Source organism: Rhipicephalus microplus, chromosome 3 (genome assembly GCF_043290135.1).
Source record: "Rhipicephalus microplus isolate Deutch F79 chromosome 3, USDA_Rmic, whole genome shotgun sequence".
Lineage (NCBI taxonomy): Eukaryota > Metazoa > Arthropoda > Arachnida > Ixodida > Ixodidae > Rhipicephalus > Rhipicephalus microplus.
The window spans coordinates 21,625,305-21,650,459 of NC_134702.1; the positions used below are offsets into that span (position 1 = coordinate 21,625,305).

At 44.7% G+C, this 25,155-nt stretch overlaps 1 protein-coding gene across 3 annotated transcripts in view; it reads right to left on the minus strand.

Moving 5' to 3' along the window:
- The window catches only part of Pisd (phosphatidylserine decarboxylase), a 48,630-nt gene that overhangs the window by 8,975 nt on the left and 14,500 nt on the right, over window positions 1–25,155 (minus strand). The window contains exons 2-6 of one of the 3 annotated variants that reach the window (XM_037431861.2): window positions 14,608–14,837; window positions 7,491–7,687; window positions 5,673–5,909; window positions 4,255–4,392; window positions 3,384–3,525 (exon numbers count right to left, since the gene is read on the minus strand). In XM_037431861.2, the coding sequence (XP_037287758.2) occupies window positions 3,384–3,525; window positions 4,255–4,392; window positions 5,673–5,909; window positions 7,491–7,687; window positions 14,608–14,797 (904 nt within the window). In that variant the 5' untranslated portion in view covers window positions 14,798–14,837. Of the gene's footprint in view, window positions 1–3,383; window positions 3,526–4,254; window positions 4,393–5,672; window positions 5,910–7,490; window positions 7,688–10,112; window positions 10,422–14,607; window positions 14,841–25,155 lie in introns of those variants that run through there. The other 2 variants (XM_075889058.1, XM_037431870.2) reach the window with 2 other exon arrangements.

Sequence of the window (25,155 nt, forward strand, 5' to 3'; positions counted from 1 at the left end):
CCAAAGAAGTCGAAGGTGATGTAGGTTTGCCCGCCCACATTTTTGGCGAACTCGCACGAGTAGAGAATGACGCACTTTTTGCTACCGTATTCTAAAGCTCCTACTGCAGCAACTGCACAAAAAAAATACATCCCTGACAAAAAAATTGCGGCATACCCACGAAGTGAATGATGAAGAGCGGCCGAAGCAGTGGTGTGAAATAACTGGTCAAGGCATTTGAAGAAACAAGACTGAAATTACATTATTTACACATAGCAGTTAGAACGGTCCATGGCGGACGCTTTATTCTTTCTCTTCTTTCTTGAAAGTTCACGCTTTATTTTCGACAGCTTCTTCTTCATCATCTTCCCAAGGAAAGACAAATAATCAATATCCTCCGCCCACCACTGGTTAGAGTGTTGTCGGCTGGCTTAATTCCGATGCTCTCCAAGTCCCTGAACTTCCGTAGAATATCGTTGGTAGAAGCAGTCGTAGTTAGTCGAAAGACGCATACGTTGAGAGCCGATTTTAAAGAGGTGTCAAAAGAAAGTGGTCCTTGCAACATCCATCCAAAAGCAGAACCCATAGCCATTAAGCTTTTCTGTCCATGGTACCGCTTCGTCTCTCCCGACGATTAAAAGGCTGATTCCTGGAACTGCAGCCATGCCCGGTATCACCAATTTATCAGCAAGGAGATGACCACCGATTTCGATGTTTCTGACAAAGTCATGATCGACTGGTACTTGCACTACATCCTTGCAGATGAATGGTACTTTAATGGCGGTTAACAGGTACTCCTGGGTGTTATACGGAGTGCTAAGCTTCAGTTCGACGACACGATGTTGTCTTGGAAGGGAACTGGTTTGTCCAAATATATTTATCTCTAAACTAACCGATCCAAGTTCTTTCCATCCAAGCGTCTGGGACACAGCTTCACGAATAAATGTACACTGGCTTCCGCTGTTCACAATGCCACGAATATAGGCCTTTTGCGTTTTCCCCATGACCCATGCCCTAAATGTTTGCAATAAGACATCAGAGTAAACGTACAAATGAAAGCTGGTATGCAGACTATTTGCAGTTACGGAGCATTCGTGCTCTTTCTTCTTCGGTTTCCACTTCGGATCGCACACTAAAGAAACTTTTCTACCTCCGCATCTTCTGCACTTGACTTTTCTGTAGCAGTCCTTAGCTAGATGCCTTCTTATGGTGCATCAATAACATCGCTTCTCGGCAGCCAAATTCTTCAACTTTCCTTCATGGGTAATACTGCTGTCACAAACTGGAGTAGCGTGCTTTGTAAACCGACAAAACAGACAGTCATTATCCTTAGCTTTTGACCAACACTGCAAGACCGCTGCTATTGGTAGAGCGGCGTTCAAGTTCCTTTTCTCTTCAGGTCGACGGGCTCCTTTCTTTCCTTTAAATTTATGAGCTTCACTTCTTTCGCGGCTTTCAACTTCCATGCGAAAATACGTCAGGAGTTCTTGCTACTCCTTCTCGGCTGTGGCTGTCGATGATAAGTCATGCTGTTGTTGTCCCGAGCCTGCATTGTCTGTCATAGACGGTGGTAACCTTAGGTTGGCTTCTTTCCAGTAATAACAAACGACGATAACTGTTGGCAATGCCTTCAACAAAATATCCGTCATCATAGTTGCATAACTGGCAGGACTGACGTTTAATCCTTTCAGACCTCTGATATGACACTGCACATAATTCAACAGCTTTCGAAGATTGTAGACATCTTCCGAAGAATCAACTGCTGGTAGAGCACACAGTTGGCATAGATGGTCCTGTACAATACGCCGGTTATCTTCGAAACAACTTTTCAAAATCTCGATGGCACTGTTGTAGCCCTCGGCCATCGCTTGCAGCCCAGAAATCGCGGCAGCTGCGTCCCTTTTCAGAAGAGTCTTTAGATATTGAAACTTTTCTAATTTTGTCAGGTTTTCGTTTTCCTCAACAGCGGTCCTAAACTGCTCCCAAAAAGAAGGCCAGGGGTAGAGCTGTCCATCAAATGTCTGCAGCTGGAGAGTGGGAAACTTCATTTTCTTGTGCAGTGTGCGATCCACGGGCATCTGGAATGGCCTTGCACGTAGAGACTGCGATGTGGTAGGACAATGAATTTGACGCAATTGCCACTCCCGAGCCTTCAGCTGTCCCAGCATTTCTAGTGCAGCGTCTGGATATGTCAACACAGCTTCAAACTCTGTAGGGAGCTCGTCCTCTGGAATAAACTCTTCCAGCTCGGCATTGACTGTATCCAAGTATGCGTTGTTGCCTCGTAGCCGTTCAATCAAAGATGAAATCTTTGCACTGTCAGCCCTTTCCATCATGGCTTTGGCTTCATAGATAAGACACAAATTCATCTGTCCTCGTGCCGTTCGCTTCTCTTTCAGCGCTCTGACACGATTCATCTTGCTTCAACAATGCGTGACCATGCTCACCTCGATCGACTGGTCTGTTTGCTGGCACAGCAAAAAGCAGCGACATATGTCCCTTCAGGATTTCCTTTCTGGCTTTCTTCCAAGGTAGCCGCTGTCCTCGCGACGTGCTGTCTTCCGTTCTAATGTTCCCGATGAGCACTGGTAGCATGTGTTGTCCCGGTGAGTACTCCGGATGGGTTTCGGCACCCCTTTGTGAAGTAACTGGTCACGGCATTTGAAGAAACAAGACTATATTTACATAATTTACACATAGCAGTTAGGACAGTCCATTCTTTTTTTCTTGAGAGTTCCAAGTTCTCTTCGGCGGCTTCTTTTTCTTCTTCATCTTCGGTGTTACCGTAAATCACCCGTCACATTGACCGCTCACGTATATGATTGAATGACAAACCAGTGTATATATGCAACGTTTATTGGTCATAACTGGTATGTTGTGTAGAGTACTAAATTTTGTTTTGCCTTTATTATTTCTGCTTTGTGGATATAGACTGAATTTGGCAAACACGAGGTCTGGACACATTTTCCTGGCGGTTGTTGGTTACTTCCAGTCATAAGAAATGCATCGTAGAGCATATCTAGACGTCATCTACTGCACAAGCCAGTCGTTGTCTTTGATCATCATTGTCTACATCGTTATGGCATCTAGTGGGTACCTTACCTTAGTGTGTACCTTACAGAAAGAGAATGTGTGGTCTGGAAAGCGCTTGTTCTTCGTTGTCATCCACATCATCGTCATCGTCAGCTACGGCGCAATGCCAACACCAGGCAACAGACAAGCCTTCACCCCTAAAATCTTGCTTCTAGCTGACCAGGAAGTTTCAGTGAATTCTACAACCTCCTCTACTTTCCTTTAAAGGGCATCACAACAATACAGTACAGTATGTTCCCGGAGTTTCAAGGATGTTTTTGAGAGTATGAGCGCCCTGAATTGTTAATTTAGTAAATGGGTGATCAACAAACCTGGAAAATGCCTCCGGTGCTGCACCTCCCACTGCACGGGGGAGTGAAAACGGTGATAATCACCCGGAGCCAAGTACACCACGCAGTGATACAAATCTGTGTCCTTTTGCTGGAGAAGCTTCTGGTGATACTCCTCCTCACCCTATAAGATAAGTAACGATGCCATTCTCACTTTATTTCATTTCAGGAAAAATAAAAGAATGGAGCTGTTGTCAATAACTGCCATAAATGCATTCACAGTAGAGTACACAAGATAGATTACGTAAAACTCTGAGCTTCACGAGAATATTCAATATAGTAGCAGGGTTTAGCCAGACGTCAGAGGGATGAGGAGTACTCCAGTTGGAATTGGCTGTTCTTCAAAAATGCAACATTTATTTTACAGTCTCTCTAGACTACACGCCTAGAGAGACTCCAGCTTATTTAGCCGCCCTGCTTAGAGTTCATATGAATTTAAAAGGCAGCTATGCCAGCCAGTGTTCACATTCAGAAGAGTAGCAACCAATCGATCAGGTGTTTACACCTCAATACAAAAAAATCCCACAAGCTTGCTCCCCCCCCCCCCCCCCTCGTAAAGATGTTGAACTCGGAAACAGTAGCAGACCAGGCAAAGTTTTCGCAACAAGTTCAGCTTAGCAATGTTCTGGTGCAGTTTATTAATAATTCACAGTACAAAGAACAATATTCACTAATGCAGTAATAGATGACGACTTACCAACACTAGACAACGAAGTCTGCTATCAACTATACTATGCTATCAACTCCTTGGCTTTGTGTGGTGCTACTAAATACTGGGCCCACCTCTGTTTCTCCATTCCTCTCGTTCACACAACAAGGCAGTCGGTGACCAGAACGAGCTAGCAACACTCACATTTGTGTGTAGACAGTGTGGATCCCAGGGGTGAGGCCCGAGGAACCTTGGTAGTGAGTAGGTGATGCCTTTCACCTGCTCTGCAAAACCTTTCTCAATACGACCAAAATGTAGAATGGTGCCATCGGCTGGGCTAACCTGGAAACAATCATAGTCGCGCATCATTTTGAGAAAAAAAGTTACCATATGCAATCTATATCTACTATGCACATGATCAATAAGTGCAAAATGCTTAGCAGGATAGCTGGGTGAGCTAGTTAGTAGCATTCACATATGCGACTTGCTCATATATCACTCACAAGTGAGAAAGCTTGAATCAATTAAAATCTAGCTTACACCTAATGGGCTAACAGCTATGATCCTGTGAAGGTGCATTGATCTTCATGCGTGCAAAGAGTGAGCATGATTCAAATGTAAATTGAGTCTTTGACTGATGTCATTAGCTTTCACATTGTAAGGTGTTTGTTGTCAAATGCGTTGACAAGAGAGTGATCTATATTACAGCGGGTGGGCTACGGAAATTTCTACCTCCTGGAGTTCTTTATTGTGCACTCAAATCTGAGCACACAGGCCTTGAGCATTTCCTTCTCTATTGAAAATGCAGCCGCCGCAGCCGGGGTTCGATCCCACGACCTGTAGGTAAGCAGCCGAGTACCTTAGCCATTGAACACCGCAGCAGGGCTATGAATGTTTCTGCTGTGCTCTAACCCCACTGATGCTTCCTGTCTACATTTAGGTACAGTACCTTTCTACAGCTCAAATACTTGGACTGAAATTGTTACGTACCTGTATCTTTAGGAATCTTTTCACGTAAGCATATAATCACCAAAATTATTTCCACGTCCTTTTGCTACACTTGCTCATATTGAAAATCTGAACAATCCTGGCATGAAAGTGCACCTTTACATTCTCATGTTTTCAATACGTACTATGAACTTTAACATGCAAGACATAAGCCTGTGCTAAAAGAAAAGTTATTTGTCATGTCAGAGACGGTGATACACAGGTGTGTTGGTGTCTTTACAAGTCATCACCATCATCAGCTTGACTATGCCCACAGCACGGCAAGGACTCTCCTATACTTTTCCAATCAACCCAATTCTGTGCTTGCCCTCAAACTTCTTAGTCTTATCAGATCTCCTAACTTTCTGCCTCCTCCTCGCAAATTTGCTTTCTCTTGCAAACCAGTCTGTTACTTTTACAAGTTCTCATAAGTTATGTATCATGTCTAAATTTTTTTTTCCTTTGCAAACATCCTGTTCTGATTTGAAAACAGAAATTCCTGGCTAAAAATGCCAAGAAAAGCTCAAACTTCCAATTTCAGCCGTTGCTTAATTTTTTATTACTTCCCGAAAAAAAGCATGCAACAGCCTCGGTATGCATAAGAATCATTTCAGCTTGCAGAAGTGCCAACATACCACGCAGTCGCCTGGACAGAGAGGTCGAAGACCTGGCTTGAGGGAGCGTCGGAAGAACTCCCCCAGGTTTCGATACTGCCGCAAGTCTTCGACTTCTGCCTCATGCACGTCGCACCTGAAGGCCCACGCAAAGAGGCCCAACACTGGTGCGCGAAGCCACACAGGCAGCTCTATGTCATTGGCCCAGCCCCACCACCGAGAGGCCATGCGCAGGGGCAGCATCCGATAGAAGGACACCTTCATAACAGCACGCAATGAAAAACAAAAACAATGCAAATAAAGTTAACATTTTATGATGGGAAGACGGGAAACATCCTAATAACCAAAGGTTTGATGTCATTACTCCTTTACACTGTGTACAGCACTCAAGAATTGAAACGAGAAAATGAAGTTGTGTTTACAAATTCCATTAAATACGTACAGTTTTGTATATTATTTCAAGTACTTTTATTATTGAACTAACTAAATGCAAGAACTTGTCTTTCTTGTGTTATTCATTTCATACTAATAATAAAGTGAGTATGGGTATCTGTCTTCAATAAATTATGACAACAAATGCGGGGCCCAGCGAATATATTTTTGTTAGGGGGGGGGGGGGGAGTGTACCCCTCTTCATGTATGCTCGTGCATGTATACGCACGCAAGACCGAAAATTTTTGACGGAGCTCAACTCTGTTCCCGGCTATGCCAGTACAACCAATCAGTTCTAGTGTAGGCATTTATAAGACGCAAATTCATCACTTGTACATAACATCCATTATAGAGTATCCCGAGTCTGTTCAGTGCCTCAGATGTGACTGGTTTGGCCACCTCTTCCGGGCCTAGTAAAGGCGTGTAAAGCACTGCGTCGCAATTGATGGCAAGGAAGCGTCTTTTAAATGCCCACAATACATTTAATTTTAAATAAAGAAGACTCCCTTGCACAGAAACAAACACATGCACACACACAAAAAAAGGAAAAAAAGAAGAAAAAAACTAAAGAAGTCCCACTCTTGCAGCAAATGATGAATGTTAGGCATTCTCAGCATACTGAACTTTCAACAGCACTTTTACCCCTCAACGTAAAGTGAAATGAGAGGTAGTTATTGTAAAGAAGAAGGGATGTTATTTCCAACAGCCATCTACAGTTAGCGCTATATCAGCATAATCTGGACTCGAACTCTTACATCAGACCCAACGTTGCCTTTAGCTGTGAGATAGCAACGAAATGAAGCAGTTATCACGAGCAACTGCTGATAGCAGTCGTCATGCTAAAAAAAATTGATGCCTCATTTCAGTTCGCGAGTACTGCACATAGCTTACAACAGACTGCTAGTACAATAACGGCTTGTCAGAGACTGTAGAGGTGTCAGAGTTTTTATACTACGGCAGCTCGAACTACCATCGTGCCTTTACCTCACTATACAGTTTCAGAGTACCAGGTATGGGCGGGCTGTGTTAAATGCTGAGTATACATAGATACGATTAAAAAAAGCACTGCTTACTGCTGCACGAGCCTGTGAACACCGACATGTGCATACGCAATCTCCTCCCGATCCCTTAATCTTATCTTGAACTCGCCTGCTGCCCAATTCACACAGAGTTCTGACAAAAGATTCCTATTAAGAATACTTCTTTCCATACGACATCTAAAAACTACAATATGGTTATTATGAGAGACGCTGTAGCAGAGGGCTTTGAAAATTTTGACTACCCAGAGTTCGTTAATTTTTGCCTAAATCTAGCACAAGGGTTTTAAGCATTTTGCCTCCATAAAAATGTGGCCACTACAACTGGAATTTCATCTGGACAAAAGATACAGACTCAAACTGTACGCACTTGGAGGCCAGAGGCGACGGGCTGTGGACTGCTGTCTTCGCCCCCTCGACTGCTGCGTAGGCTCCTCAGGTAAGCCAGGCAGGCAAAACCAAGCCCCAGTGGAATGGGCATCCACCGCAGGCCTCGCAGGTACCGGCTGGTACCAAGTGGTGAAGTGCTCCGCTCCCAGGCCGGTCGTGGTGACGACTCACCTCCATCTGCCCCAGAGAAATAGTACTACGCTTAGACAATGCAATCTTGGAAAAGTTGGTACTATGTCATTCAGAGAAAAAGCATGACAAAAAAAAAGGCTGCAGGGGAGCAGGAACAACAGAATAGAAGTGAAAGATTCAACCCCATTGATTCTTCCACCCTTTTTCTTTTGAACCACACTACCCGGTACCAAGGTGCTGGCGCCAATTATAGATAGAACGGAGCGTGGTATCGTAGATGTCTTCATTCATAAAGCACATGATAAATGCATTGCTCAGCCGTTGTTAACCTTACATAAAGTAGGCATAGAGTACCTTGATTATTACATCCTCCTGCTTACATAAAAGGCTCACTTAAAATGGCTGCACCATGGAGGTGTGAAAGGGCTTGCCACATAATATTCAAAGCATTCGCTTTTCTTTTTATTTTGTCTGGTTTCACCTGGAAAAAGAGCTGTCAGTGGTCAGTTCCACTCATGTTGTCACCTATTTTTTCATGTTTGCGTTTTCGTGCGTGCTTTTTCCATGACTTATGCACCATGCTCACAGTCTGTCGTCACTACAAATGGAAACAGGAAAGAAGACATGCCTATAAATAGACGCACATACTGTTAGCTATTATGCACTGCTTGACATTGGATAAAAGTACGAAAGAGAGATGCAGACAGCTAGAGAATTGGTTGCGGTCAGACAGGTGTGAGGCAAGTAAGTTCTCCAGATTACCACAAGGTAAAGACAGGGTTTTACAAGAAAAAAAAATAACTGACAACCACCTGTTTGTAATAATAATGACCATTGCTGGAGGTTTCAAATGCCAAAACCACAACATGACTATGAAGTGCATGCATCATAGTGGGGGACTCCAATTAAATTTTTTTAATGACTTTCAAGCAGCAAATTTCACAAAACAGTAGGCTACACACTGCCACTGATCAGAAATTGACACGTAACATAAAAATTCCATTCACTAGAAAGTTTCCTGTTAAGAGCACTGCATGTGTTGCCCTTGTAATTTGTCTAAGTAACGGACATCATCGTCAATTTCAATGATAGAGAAAACAGCGCTAGTGAAAGCCCACAAACCAACAGTGTGCAATGCTAAACAAAGCTCAGATGAAAAACAGAGGATTGCTAAATAGAAGAGTGCCCAAAAATATTTGAACAAACAAACAAAATAGGAGTCTGCTGAAGTGTCACGGATGAGTACTCTATGAATTTTCTCTGACGAAAATATACAATAAATGTTTCACGGGAGACATGCAAAAAGGAAGGCTTCATATCAAGGCCTATTTATTGCACTGATAAACACATTTCACATTGAGCTCACAAGTGTTGTGCAACAGCTTCCTGGAATTGCTTGGTGAACTGATACGACATTTATAGGCTATGGCAGCACGCCACCCATCACACTCGGTTTTTCAAATTCAGTACGAAATACTGCACTGTCGACTACATGCAAAGCAGCAGACTAGTAAGTCATCAATTCACAGTCCAATTTTTATCGTCATCCTCCATCTTTGTAATTGCACTTAGTATTGCAAATAATGATTCAATTTGACTTGAATTACTTCTTATCAGTCTTAGTTCTGTGCAATCACGCACACATGCAAAGTTCAGCTAGTCAATCAACCAATAATATAAATGCCACTTTTTTTCTTTTGGCTTGCATGTGCAGCATTGGTAAAGTTATGGCACAGCTTATATTTAGTACAATGAAAATTTGCAACAAAAAGACATCTCCACAGAGTTCTCAGTAGCAAAACAGTATATGTGGAGAAACAAAGTAATTCTTCTAGGTGAATGACATTTCTACACTACCAACACCTTTGCAATGTCAGCTCCCAATGAACCTATTCAGTAGTAGCAACGATGTTATTGACTTGAGAGAGGGCAAAACAAGACTTTCAATGAGCCGAGCCAGTATGACACTTATAGAATAGAGAAACAAAACATAGTATTGTTAGCACATTACAAAAATAATTGGTGAAGGTAACATAAATTGACTGCAACTAATATTTAGTTTAATATTCATTTCAAATTTCATTTTACAATACAAATTACTGGCATTACTACATTTACTACACCTGTAATTTCAATTATTTGAATGAGAACATAGAAACAAGTAAAACATGTAAGCATATGATCAATTACACAATCACTTCAAGTTCACCTGGAGTGTTTTTATATATATATATATAGATGCCTTTTATCTCACATGAAATTATGCCTGAACTCTATTCATTCAGCAGATGTATATAGCTTCAGAAACAAGAAAAAGAAACTAAACAAAAACTGATGCCTACCGGGGAAAATCGTGCTATGTTATCTGACCACATCTCAAAACTGCCTTGAAGGTGACATACATATAGCATCAAGCATGACTAAGCGATCAAAGAAATTCTAAGACCCTTCACAGACATGAATGAAGTACCTTCACTCAGTAGCAGTAGCAACCAGAGACCGACTGTGGTGTAGATAAAAGACTGCTTCGCAGGAAGTCTGTAAACCATCCTGAATGACTGCTTTGATATCACTTGTCCCGTCACGGCTATGATGCGAAACAGCTCAACCAAGGCCTGGCCCAACAACATTGTTTTCGCGTGCGGTCCAACAGACTGAGACAAAGGAGATATCCAATTCACACGAAGCTGAAGGCACAAACGAAACCAAAACAAGACGCACGGCTCCTCAGACTACCCTCGCACAACGTACCGCACTCGGCCAGAGCACGGAGGCAAAAGACTGGAGTTGCGCGAGCCTGAGGCTGATAAAAGGGCGATAACAGTTTCGAAAGCCGATGCCGGTGCCGCTGGCTGCCCGTTATCAGCGCACTCAGATTGAGGCATCACACATAGATCCCAGCACTGTCATTTGTGCATGGGGTGACAGCTTGTTCGAAGAATGGTCAGCACTTGCACTCGGAGAGGCAGAGGAGATTGAAAGGGTGTTGACAGTTTTTTGACAACCGCGTTCTGCAGTGACGTTGCCACAAGAATGAGTGGATTGCTAAACCCTAGTCGTTCTTATCTTGACACCCCTCAACAAGCACGGAACACTCACGTGAACAGTTCCCCCCTCGCAATGCCGAGGCTGCGTATTGCAGAGTTGTATGAATGGCAAATACGTGCTTCGTTTGCTTATTGTGGAAACCGAGATAAGCACATCTTTCAGTGGGACCTATATTAAGCCTATGAAGTCATTATTTTTTTTATTCAAATGTGAAAATGCTAAACAGAAGGTATATTCAACATTGACAGCAAGAGACAGGTTGACAGCAAGAGACAGGTCACAGGCCTATAGCCAGAAGGGTGCCCTAGCCTGCCCTCCCCCCCCCCCCCCCCCCTTCAAAAATAATATCTGATAAAGGGGTGTATTACCGAGAACAAATAAAGAAAATAGAAGCTTTTCAATGTCTTAAAGAAGTGGGCCTCCCCTTGAAAAAAATTCCTGGCTCTGGGCCTGCTGCTTCCTCATATCTATGATAAACATATCATATCTATGATATGATATGACACCACAGGTGACAATGACAATTGTGGCGCACAAAACTGCAGATGGGCGCAAATTCGGGCTGGTAGGTTGATGATTAAATGCAGGAAACAGTATAATAAGATGTGACAAAACGAAAATGCAGTGATTTGTGTTTTTTTTTCCACCCTGTTTTGCAGCACTGTTTCCTGTGTATACAAAAAATTGCCTTTCGAAATCACACACATGCGATACTTGAGAGAAGGTGCTCCTGAGAGGAAAGACAAAACATAAAGCAAGGTTGGTAACACAGTTTTGATGTAATTAGAAAAAAAGAAACCAGGGACGGTATTGGCTTTACAGAAAACAACAGAAAACCAAGGAAAAACTACCCATATCTGGCACGTGCAATACTTTAGCTGAAGAGGCATAGAGGGACTGCGTGATATCATAGAGATTACCAATCCTGCTAGCCATGCACGTCGAACAAGTGCAACTCGATGCTTCTTATCTCTGGCGGAAATTTATCTTCGTGCAATCTTTGCCCTTTCTCAAACAAATAGCGTTTGCCTACTGTTCCAGAGAACAAATTGCAAGTGGGTATGCCACATACACACATCTTTTTTTTTATTTTAGCCTTAGCCCGAAAAATCGTCGACTACAGTCCATATATACATAGCGACTATTATAAAAATTGCATCTCTCTAAGTTATTCCTGGCTAAAGCTTCTCTGGAAGGCAGCAACTGTTAATCAGACACTCAACACTTTACATCACAGAAATTGAGTCTGCCTATTGCAAAGGCAGAAGTCTACAACCAACTTAAAGCAAACCTATGTAGAGCAAGCAGCAGTATCCCTCATCACCTGAGCAATACAGTGTTTTTCAAAATTTACCAGGAAGCATATATTATTATGGAAACTGTGCATACGGTTTGTTAGCTCTTTTTGTCACAAAATCTACTGTGCTATTAGATACATAAATCATGGAAATGTATGCGCAAAAGAGGCTTACTTATTCGTGAAATGGGATAAAACAATTTATCTTTGAAATTGTTTGTACGGCAAGCAAGAAATTACTTGATGGCATAGGTGCCGTAAAGTATGTCAATGCTATTTAAAAATGGTGGTGGGAATCATAAAGACTTTTTGTAGCAGAGTGCGAGAAACATTAGGAAAATGATTGATTGATTGACTGATTGATATGAGGGGTCTAATGTTCCAAAACCACCATATGATTATGAGAGACGTCGTAGAGGTGGGCTCCAGAAATTTTGACCACCTGTGGTTCTTAAACGTGCACCCAAATCTGAGCACACGGGCCTACAGCAATTATGCCTCCATCGAAAAGGCAGCAGCCACAGCCGAGATTCAATCTCACGACCTGCGGGACATTAAGAAAACGAGGCGAGACTCATCAAAATGAATGCAGCAAGAACAAAAATTAGGCTTGATCACAAATACTATATGCTTTCACACAGTTACAGTGGCCTCGGCTGTACTTTAAACTCAAGCAATAATCTAGGTAAGAGGATGAGGGAAAAAATAATGACACTTTTAAGCAACTAATAAAGCAAAATTACGTAAGTGTGACAATCAAAATCAGAATGTGCACTCCGATTTCCTCCAGTTCCAGAAAAATGATCAGCATAGATCTCAATTTCACTTTTTTTTTGGCCCCCAGTGACGAAACGCGTGAGAACACGTAACGAACCAGAAAAGGAATTAGCCAGCACAAAGCATGCATGTCAAACGTTAAGTAAAGGAATTAGCCAGCACAAAGCATGCATGTCAAACGTTAAGACAATAAATGAAACTATTAGATGTCGCAGGAAGGTATGAAATGCTGGCACTTCAGACACAAGGTAGAACACCTCTTGACGCATAATTACTTGTAGCGTCTGTAGGTTACCAGCATATGCGAATGCATTCTGATTTGTTATTCTGGTTTGTCGGCACATAAGTGCTTCATCACATTCCCAGCTTTCACACAGTGATGCACACACAACAGCCTTACTTTAGTGTCATAGTCGGCAATGACCAGCTTGCAAAAATAAGCCAAGGGATGGTCAAAATAGCATGTGCAAATTTCATGTTTCATTCTATTCTGCCAGCACAACTGTGCTTCATCACATTTCCAGCTTTCATGGTGTGACGCGGTGTAAGAGAATTACTTACAAAGCATACTCAGTGGTTACCAGATTGCAAAAATAAGCAAAGGGGCGGTTAAAATATATGTGCAACCTAGAGTTCATCATCATCATCAGCCTGACTACGTCCACTGCAGGACAAAGGCCTCTCCCATGTTCCGCCAGTTAACCCGGTCCTGTGCTTGCTGCTGCCAATTTATACCCGCAAACTTCTTAATCTCATCTGCCCACCTAACCTTCTGTCTCCCCCTAACCCGCTTCCCTTCTCTGGAAATCCTGTTAGTTACCCTTAATGACCAGCGGTTATCCTGTCTACGCGCTACATGCCCGGCCCATGTCCATTTCCTCTTTTTTATTTCAACTATGATATCCTTAACCCCCGTTTGTCCCCTAATCCACTCAGCTCTCTTCTTGTCTCTTAAGGTTAACCTTAACCTAGAGTTAATCCTCGTTAATTCAAACTCAAAGGGACTTCTTAATTTTGTTTGAATTATCAAGAAGTTTGAATTATCAGAAGTTCTCAGATATATGACTGTGGGTGAGGTGACATCACGCATTATAATTAGGCATTCATTTTATCAGACTTGAAAAATTTTTAAGCATTTTTAAACCTTAATGGCATGCAATGAATAGAAATGAGTTGTAAGGTCCACAAGTTTATCGGCCACTCACTGCTGATCACACCTTTTGAAGAAATTGTGAATTGCCAACTGCTTCCTTGCTATATGTGCCTTCAGCACAAAGCTCAAGCTCTATACCAGTAGAGAAGCATCACGGTTTACCACGTGTGTGCTTCGTTCCAAACATTTGTGTACTAGCAAATCTTTTTTCTTTCAAAGGCTTAGACGCTTATTTTTCATTTTTAGACTGTTAGTATTATGTAAGCTTTCTCATTACTATTAAATGGTAGTGGGAAAGTAGCAGATATTTCTGGTATAGAACCACAAAAAGTACGAATTAACTGAATAAGAGTTTCAATTAAGAGGTTTTTATATAGTACATTGAAAGAATGGAGGGGACGAACAAAAAATTGAATTTTGTTTGAATTAACCAAAAGTATGAATTATCAAAGTTTCAATTATCGCTAGTTTACTGCATAAACTACACAGTAAGAAAAACACATGGACAAATAAATATAAACAAGAAAAAATACGGACAACCGTGTTCGTGTTTTTCTTACTATGCTGTTATGTAAAATTTGCCCACATCATTTTTGGAGCCTCCTGACACAAACCGGTAGCGTAAAGGATCAGGACCCTTTATTTAAACGAGGTACACAAGTCAACACAATGTGAGAGGGCGCCACTCACGGCTTGCCATGTGCCTTGAGCGACCAGAGCAGTTCTGTAGGCTGGCGGACGGCAGCGCACACAGCCAAGGCGACGAGAACAGGGGGGAAGCCGGGGCATGGCAGGCGTCCTTGTGGCGGCCTAACCAGGGGCCACCGCTGCGCTGGGTCGTTAGCAGCAGCAGCGGTAGGCTCTGGTGCGAGAGCCACATGCTTTCTGGATCACACACTCCCAGCCACAGTCAGGCGGCTCTGCTGGAGCGAAAGCACAGACAACGGCAAAGCAAGAAATCAGCGAAAAAGCAATCCAGTGTCATGCAAGTCTAGAGCATCTACTGTCAACATGCAAGTGTTAAGGCCAGACGTGATTTTCCGAAGCACTGCACAAAGTGGACAACAGCGACAATAAAATCGCAGCCCTGGTTTGTACCAACGCCACAATAAAGCGCCAGTGTTAGCAGATTTTGCTGGCAGCAAGTCTTAGGCAAACAGTCGATATAGGTAGCACCCTTGCAATTTTCGTGGCATTAGTTTGGTATGCAACATAAAAATAGCTCAATATGGTAAGCAATCATAAGATCTCTGAATATGTCAATCAACATCGTGACATAACATTACTAACCCTTCAACTGTGCTCATATTTTGAAAAGATTTTTCTTTAAAGTTGTTTTTTCATAGTTGGTATTGAATATATTTCTTCTAAAAAAGGCAAGTTTTTGGTGTTGAGAAAACATTGCAACACACAAAGTAAAATTAGCTTAATGAAGCTTGTGGTTAATTACCGACTGGGAAAAAGTTGGCTACCAGCTAATATTTAACAAAAAGGAAAAAAGAACATGAATGCCTCTATACATTCTCTGCATTATGAGAATAGATTCATGATTCTGACAATTTCTTGACTTTCGAAACAGTTTGGTGACGGTTTAGTAAAGCGAACTGTGCTTGGTTGAAACATGGGCTAAGCATTGTAATTAGTCAACAGATGGATGCAAATGATGTGTATTTACTAAAGTTGTGAATAAAAGTAAACTCTCAGATTTAGGATCTCACTTCTAAACAGGCATTGATCAGGTGAAATTCTTTATTTGAAAAGACCACACACATGTTAAGCTTCTTTCCCTCAACCTTCTTTCTTTTTCATTCCTCATGTTAGGATTATCCTGTTCCATATGCTTTTTAACCTATAAGTAGTGCCAATGAATTTAGTCAGTCAATCTATACACAAAGCCTTGCAATGTCAGCAATCAGAGATCGATAATGAGTATTCATCGGCATTTCATGGGCCACATTATTGTTTTTATTTTTCAAGAGCAAGAGAAAAGAAAAGGAGAAGGCGGGTATGTTAATGAGAAGTGCCCCCGGAATAGAGAAAGGAAAAGAGAAAGACATATTGTTTAATCATCTGAGACATGTTTCCCCAAACATACGCCGATACATTACTCCACAAACCACTGATGAGTCACTTCTCTCATGAGCTGATGCTCCAGTAACAATGCCACGTTGAACTAACAAGCGGCGACGCAACCTTTTGTATGACCTATCAACAAATGAATTGTTATGATATACCATTAACTGCAAAACAGTCTCCTGATCCCCAAATCACACACACACAAAAAAAAATTTAAAGACACAACTGAGGCCTGGGCTTGGTCTTGCTAATGGTTTATTTTGCTGGTGATTAGTTTAAATGAAAGCCCCCCCAGTGTTTTTTTCTTGCTGCGAAAGCCTGCGGGTCTTGAGAGCAGCCACAAACACGAGACTTCCTTGCACGAGATGCCAGTGGACTTGCTTGGTAAACTCGGAGTGGGCTCCGCAGAGAAAAAGGGGACATTCAGCCGTCGGTTTTTGTACTGAAACGGCAACTATAACGAAAAGTAATAATAAAAGAACCGCATGAGCCGCACGAACACACGCCTTCCGCGGAGCTTATAATAACGCTCATTGCATAAGTGCTCACGCAATCCCGTTTAGGGGGCGAACACGTGCAACGCGGACTGATCTGCATCGCCGCTGGCCACTTTTCGCTTTGCCGTCTTTCATTTCTCGGCTTCTGGCGGCTCTCTCGTGGTATCGCTTGTAGGCGCTCCGTGCAGACGCTATTTTCGTCCGCTAGAAGGCAAGGGACTGGAGGATAGCGGCACGGAGTGCTCTGCCTGTCAATGTCTGAAGTAATAACGAAGCGGTCTGGGCTGTAGAGGGCAAGTGGACGCAGGGGAAGGTAGCTCCTGTCTGGCGTAAGGGTGCCAAATGATTTACGTCGCCCGCGCGGAGCGGCGTTGGTCACTTCTGACGCGGATCGATGCCCCGGGTTCAGTACCCCGGTCCCAAGTCGCGCGGCCGCGCACGCACGGCCTCAAACGGCGGTCGGGTCACGCACAAGGTATCGGCGCGACATAATCACCATGACAACCGCTCGTCCGATGCGGTCACGTGCTCTACGCGTGAGTGAACAACAGAGAAGAGAGGATGTTATACACGGCAACGATACTATGTACACAATGTCCTTCACTTTGCAGAAAGCACAGGCGCGAGACACTGATGTTAAATGACCACCCCAAGAAGTCCGCAATGCGTTCGAAAGGAAATGATAATTGCGACGTGCCTTGCACATTAATAACAGTAAGGATTTGACGTCCCAAAACCACGACACGATTGATTATGAGGTTAGCCGTAGCGGAGGGCTCCGGAAATTTCGACAACGTCGGGGTTCGCTAACGCGCCCCTAAATTTGAGTACACAGACTTCTAAACATTCCGCTTTCATCGAAACGAGGCCGGTATTCGATACCGCGAGCTTCGGATATGCAGTCGAGCATCACAACCGCTACGCCACCACGGCGGGTTGTCTTTCGTTTTGGACAATGACAGCCACGCGCCGGTAGCACGAAACCAGAAGAAAATCCGCAGGGATGTTTCGGTCCGGGGGTCGAACCCGGGACCAACGCCCTACCTTCGTTTTGCGGAGAGCGCAAGGGGCGGACGTGAACAGACGTCGCCGCGGTTGTGAGAATCGTGGTGTTCCGAATAGCGAAAAACAATCATTTCGACGCACGCCGCGCCCTCGCAGTATATATAAAAAATAAACAAATTGGGTAACACGGCCCGTTTTCCAACTCGTTTTCCTTACCTTCGGAATAGCAAAACTGCGCGCCGCTGGCTTCCCCGCAACGCGGCCCCAAAAAAATAACCCCGTCCGCTTATTTGGACATCGGCCCATCGCTCAGCGACCCTTTCGCGATTCCGAGGACAGTCCACGCTTAAGCAGAGCCCCCATCGCGATCTAACGATCGACGACTTAGAAGCCGATCAAGGCCGGGTCTGCAGCGCGCGCGTTTCTTCCCAAAAATCGCTTCTGGTAAGCCAGCCCGAAGATATCCTTCCACTGCTCGCTCGTTCGTTTTACTTACTGGACTGCGTTTTCTATCGAATCACAGACGCGTATCTCAGCGAAGCGCACACACGGGATCACCGCTACTCAGCCAAGCGGGGCGTCGGGCGAAACAAAAACAAACAAGAGCACGCGTGCCGGATCTCCTCTTCCACGTCGCCGCCAACGAGCGGCGGCCACATCGAACGACGGCACTCGTGGCGAGAGAGAGCGCAAAGTGGGCGGGAGCGGATAGCGTGCGACGCATGCGGAGAAGCCGCCTTCCCAGAAGTGGACGTGCCTGTCGTAGTAGGGGCGAAAGCCGCTGGCAAAACTGCGGCACGGACGCCGCGCGCACAGTCGGCACTCCGACGCGCCGGGTCGCTGCTTCCGTGCCCCTGGTCATAAGTAAATCAAATAATAATAATAATAATAATAATAATAATAATAATAATAATAATAATAATAATAATAATAATAATAATAATAATAATAATAATAATAATAATAATAATAATAATAATAACAGCTTTGATGATTGCTACGTGGGGTTAAACGTCCCAAAACCACCTTATGATTATGAGAGAGACGCCGTAGTGGAGGGCTCCGGAAATTTCGACCACCCGGGGTTCTTTAACGTGCGCCCAAATCCGAGCACACTGGCCTACGGCATTTCCGCCTCCATCGAAAATGCAGCCGCCACAGCCGGGATGCGATCCCGCGACCTGTGGGTCCGCAGCCGGGTACCTTAGCCACTAGGTAATAATAATAATAATAATAATAATAATAATAATAATAATAATAATAATAATAATAATAATAATAATAATAATAATAATAATAATCGAGGTTTAACGTCTCTAAAGCGCAATATGATTATGAGTGATGCAGTGGTGGAGGGCTCCAGAACTTTAGCGTATATGGGATTCTTTAACGTGCACCTATAGATATGTGTGACTAAATATCTAAACGCGCGGGCCTATAGCATTTCGCCTCCATCGAAATACGGCCGCCGTGGCCGGGATTCGATCCCGCGACCTTCGTATAGGATCGGCATAGTCGACCACCGCAGCCACTATAGAACACCGCGGTGGGCCTGAGCAAAGGATCGGCACTCACTTTTAAAACCAGTGCGAGAATCGTGCGCAGAGGCTGCCTCCCCACCTGGTAACAGCTACCCCGTGTCAGAATCAACGATCGGGACCGAGATAAGCGAAAGCATGAAATGTGGCCTCCAAGCGCGCCAGCGGAAGGCGGCGACCACTCGGCGAAGAAGTTTAGGAGGAAAAAGAAGACCGATCGGAAGGAGGAGGAGGACGATATAACCTTCTAATCATCCGTAGCTCTCTTGTATGAAAGACGCTTCGAATGATTCGCTCCCACGGTTGCGGCCTGACCGCCTGGAACTGAATCCCGAGTAGTGCTGCATACGCGCTTTTATGTTTTCACTAATGAATCGCGCTGGATTGAGAGTTGCGTAGCAAGAAACCGTATCGCCGCGTTCACAAAAATGCTGAAGCCTTATATTCGCACCGAAATCTGCGTGATAGCGTCGCGAAGATGCGGTAAAGGATGAGCCCGTACAAGGGCGCTTTCCCGCGCCATGACAGCGTGGGAACAGCCCATGCATGTACAGTCGGAATCGCAATTTACCAGTGCGAAGAGTCGGCCGCTTCAGCCGCCGTTTCTTTTACAACGATCTGCAGAGACCAACACCGTATAGCGACACCAAACGCAACTACACTGCATGCTAGGTCCTTGTGCTATAATTCAATCCTTAACTGAGGCTTGAATCTAGTGCAAGGTAGTAGCCACGGCGCGGACATCGACAGCGACCGCAGCGACGCACTCGACTGACAAGTGCGATTACGTCTATTCCACGGAGCAGGGTGTTTCAAGAAATGCGTCCTAAAATACTCGAAAGTAAAGAAAACGAAATGTCAGCTGCCTCCATAATTATTTCTTCTGCAGCGGTAAACATCTTAAAGGTGCCTTGAGACACTTTTTTCAAGTAAGCATGGAATGTATACACTGGAAAAGCTTATTGCCACACGAATTCAACGCCACAAAATTTTTAAGAATCCCTCCAGTGCGAGTGGAGTTACAAAAATGTGTCGCATGCTGCAATTGCATTCTCTCTTCTCTCGTCCCGACGAAAGAGCAGCAAGCTAAGCAAGGACGGATGACAGCGGCAAGGAAAAACGTCACGCGCGCCTCGCGACCTTGAGCCCTTCTTTTTTTTTTTCTCCGAATGCGCGGCTTTTTCAGTGTGATCGCCGCGCACGCGTGGACAAGTCACGGCCTCCCGCGGCGATCGCTGTAACGACCGAGCGCGCCATCTCCAAATCAACCAATGGCTGATGGATGGGCTTTTTTACGAGTGATTTTTGAGCATCTCCGTGATTTGTCGAGAGAAGAGAAAGCAATTTATAGCTGACTTTGATAATTAATTGTGAATTCCAGGACACGTGCTGCACTATAATATTTGACTCACATGTTGTTGGGAACCCCTACTACCGATCGGCACCGTTTTATGACCACGCTCAAAAAGTGTTGCAGGGCCCCTTTAAGGCGGCTAAATATTTCAATTACGGCAGCAATCAAAGAAATTAAAGATTTTTTTTTTCAAATTATATACAGGCGGCAGGGTCAAATGGGAGAATTGAAGTCCTTCCTGCCAAGATCCCATCACACCGCCTTGAGATTTCGAAAAAAAAAGGAGTCACACGTTAATCATTACGGAGTAATTACGTTACAGCGCAGTCTGTATACACACGAAGCAAGTCGACCGATGATTGGCGTGACGACGCTCGCTCATCGCGGGCGTCTCGGAAGAATACGGCCATAGCGCTCCTCCGCATCGGTCAGATTTCACCGACGAAAGCAAAATGCGGAAGAGATTACGTGCGGCCGCTTTTGGAAGATCTCAGTCCGGCACGCGGTGGATCAGGGGCTGACCGGTGCTCGGCTACTGTCCTGAAGGTCACGGGTTCGATTCCGGCCGCGGCATTTTGGTGGAGACGAAATGGTTGAGACCCATGTAGTGATGTCAGAGCACGTCAAAGAGCACTAGATGGTAGAAATTACCATAGAGTTTCCTACAATACTTACTAGAGAGAACTCTGGCGCTAGCCGTTTATGGGAGCTGCAACGTACGGCGCTTCAACGAGCATGGGAATGATGGGTAGTACACACATTTGTCTAATTTTCGTACTTCTGGCCTGCTTCTGGCTCCGTGTGTGTTCGTGTGGCTTGGAGCTGTTTTTTCACGAAAACATAAATTAGCAAATGTTCACCGTTTGCGCTTCACAACCTTATTCTTTTAGGCTTAGCGTTTCGAATCAAGTCATTAAGTTCAAAAGGGATAGTTTTTTCTTTCAAAACAAAACCGTAACCAGCAATAAACGAAGTGGCAAGTACGATTCGCCGCCAGCAAGTACGAAGACTAAGCAAAGGTGTGCACTACCCATCATTCCTATGGTCGCTGAACGATCGCAGCGCCAGAGTGCCCTCTAGTTAATTTTGGAAAACTCTATGGAAATTACCGCAGTCCTACACTACGGCGTCTCTTATAACCATATAATTGTTTTGGAACGTTAAACCCCTATATTATTATTATTATGGGGGATCTCAATGCATAGTTGTATTATGGGTACTATGGAAAATCTCAAAGCGGCAACGGGCTCTTCACAACAAGGACTCCGATTTTTTTCTTGACCCGGCCGTCCAAATGCATTAATTAAAACGTTATTCTAACGTCTACTTATCTACGTAGTTCATGTCCCTGCGTCGTTGATGTGTGTACCGCAACAGAAAAGGTAGTCATGATCAAATATTTCATATTTCCCTTATTTTAGAGGAATTTCGGGCATATCTCGAAATAGTATGTCCTAAAAACAACAGGATGGCTAAGATGGAAGCTTGCGACGAAAAAGTCCGTGAACGGAGGTTTCGACGATTGATTGATATGTGGGGTTTAACGTCCCAAAACCACCATATGATTATGAGAGACGCCGTAGTGGAGGGCTCTGGAAATTTCGATCACCTGGGGTTCCTTAACGTGAACCCAAATCTGAGCACACGGGCCTACAACATTTCCGCCTCCATCGGAAATGCAGCCGCCACAGCCGGGATTCGATCCCGCGACTTGCGGGTCAGCAACCGAGTACCTTATCCACTAAACTACCACGGCGGGGCGAGGTTTCGACGAGTGCACATGTCTTCTTCAAGGCTGGAAGTTCCAGCCTTATACGAGTCCGTTGGTCGAAACGCCGGCTGGAGTACACAACCCCCGTTTACCGATTTTTTTTTCCATCAACAGCATGAACGTTCAAAAGCAAGCCTAGCCGCGCAAGAGGCACTTGACGGATGTTACTTTTGACAAAGGAAACCGAGAGTCACGTGGTATCTACGCTAAAAGTGCGCAACACGCATCAGCAGCAACCGTTGATCTTGGGAGCCCACCCGCTTGTGTTGACATCGACCGGGCGATCCCAAAGTGTCCTTTCATTCATACGGGTCGAAAAAAAAAAGCAACGAAAGAACAAACGGCCACTGAGGTGGCGCCGACTGATGGCGCCCGTTCGGGGAGCTCGCACCGGCGGCTAAGATTAGCCGCGGTTCCGCTATGCCGGGCACACGCTATAGCGAGCCCCCCACGGTGTTCAGGAAAAAAAAAAGGGTAAGTCCCTTCACGAATGACTACACATGTTACAAAACAATCTGCGCCATTGAACCTATAGCACACATATAGCAAAGGCTGCACGAGCAAACACGGAGGATGAAAGCCAAGTGCATAAGAAGGACGGGCGCAAACATGGACTCTATACGCGCCGCACGTCACTAACTGACGCCACTGCCGGCGTTTCGGCCGTAATTTTCCTTCTCCCGTCGCGCGAGCCAAGTCAGACTCATTACACAATCAGTCACGGCCCGACGACGGCGTCCTGGGTTGCTCGTCAGAAGTCCGCTCTCCTAGCAGAGAAGCAGCGATATCGGTCTCCACGTCGTCGAGTGCGCTCCGACACGCCATCACCGCAATAACGGTCACATACACACAAGTATACACATACACACACGAGCAATGGAAAGAAAAATGGTAGGTGTAACCTTAAGAGACAAGAAGAGAGCAGAGTGGATTAGGGAACAAACGGGGGTTAAGGATTTCATAGCTGAAATCAAGAAGAGGAAATGGACATGGGCCGGGCATGTAGCGCGTAGACAGGATAACCGCTGGTCGTTAAGGGTAACTAACTGGATTCCCAGAGAAGGGAAGCGGGTTAGGGGGAGACAGAAGGTTAGGTGGGCAGATGAGATTAACAAGTTTGCGGGTATAAATTGGCAGCAGCAAGCACAGGACCGGGTGAACTGGCGGAACATGGGAGAGGCCTTTGTTCTCCAATGGACGTAGTCAGGCTGATGATGATCAATATGATGACACACAAGTAAACACTCACGGGTGAAATCGATACGCTAAGTAGGGGTGACCTACCCTATATAAGTTGGATGATGAAGGAAACCAGGTATGAAAAACAGGCGACAGAGAGATAAGGTACGTCAAAGTGGACGCGTGGTGGCGATCGCTCGGCTCCGTATTATCAGAGAAGGGAAAAGGGGGAAGACAGGCGATACGCGGCCGCGGCTACAAACGCGGCAAGGGCGGATGTGACTAACCTCTGCTTTTTTTTTTTTTATTGGAGCTTCGAACGTATCAGCAAAGCAAGCATCCTGTAGGGCTTGTCATCGGTGATAATAATAATAATTGTTGGGATTGTGCGCCCCAAAACCGCGATACATAATTATGACGAACGCCGCATTGGAGGCCTCCGGATATTTCGACCATCTGCTGGAGTCCTTAAAGAGACACTAAAGTCAAATAAGAATTTATGTCGGAGTGAAAGCTCAATGTATGACAACTTCTAAAACGACAATATTATCAGCAACAGTGCCCTACTTAGCGAGAAATTAGGCTAACTGCACAAGAACACAAGCGCCGCAGTAGGACATTTTCAAAATGATCCCGATGAAATCAGACGGACCGCCTACAAATAATCACTAGTAATCAATCTAACTGCACCAAATAAACAACCTTCCGTGCATAAAGTGACGCAATAAGATGTTGTTTGCTCGTTTCTGTTTAATTAATAGAAAAAGAAGAACCACCGGACGTTACTAGCCACTGTACTATGGGGAATGGCGCGGGTGGTTAAAAAAATCAATTTTCGCGTGGTTACACGAGACAAGTGGTGCCATCTAGCGGGGCGCAGTAGAAACAAAAATCATCTGCAATATCGAAGCCAATGGCGGGAAATTAACCAATGGTCGTTGTTGCTGCTGTGGCTCCCGCTGCTTTCGGTCTGCTGCTACTAGCGCAGTAAACCCAGGCAACGTTGTGCGCGGCAACAGTGACGTGAGACGGTACGGTCAGTCCGCTTCTTGAAGCGGGTAAATTGAAGTGCGCTAACCCGATGCGGAGCACTAACACATGATTTCATTTTAAAATACGCCCTTCTTAGGCGCGAAGGTAACACTAGGAGGTTTCTGGACCGCCATTTCAACAATCAACGTCGACTCAATGGTTTCCTTTAGTGTCCCTTTAAACGTGCATTTACATCTGATTGGACGGCACACGTAAACAGCACCCGGCCGCAGTTCCCCTCCACCGAAATTCGGTCACCGGGGTCGCGGCATTCTAACCCACGACTTTCGGGATCCCAACCAATAGACGGCCGACTTACGCATTGAGGAGAGAATGGCACGTCATTTGGTATGAATGAATTAGAGAGCTTTGGTGCAGGAGCCACCAAGAAGGCTTGTGGCCCAAACTATTGCGCTGGGGGCGGCTGGAGAGTTGTAGCGCCAGGGCCTACAGCCGCTGGGTCTCCAAGCTACTGTTCGACAGTCGCCCGCAATGGATAGTACAAAAGAACGAAAGAGCTTGGATATACGCAAATCAGTTTGTGACAACGCAGTAGCCCTTTTTTAAAGGATGTGCCATCGTGCGTCAATGGAAAAGTCGACAGAACTTTTGTTTTGTTTGGCACTTGATAAGCCAGAGATGTTGAAAGCAAGGACGTATCCAAAATCTTTGCGGAATGAAACTAACCTTTATGTATGTACGTTCGTGCAGCGTTTGTATGCGAGCGGTTATGTATACCACAGCAAGATGGCAAGTTGGATTACGTTCATAATTGAAAATTTTGTT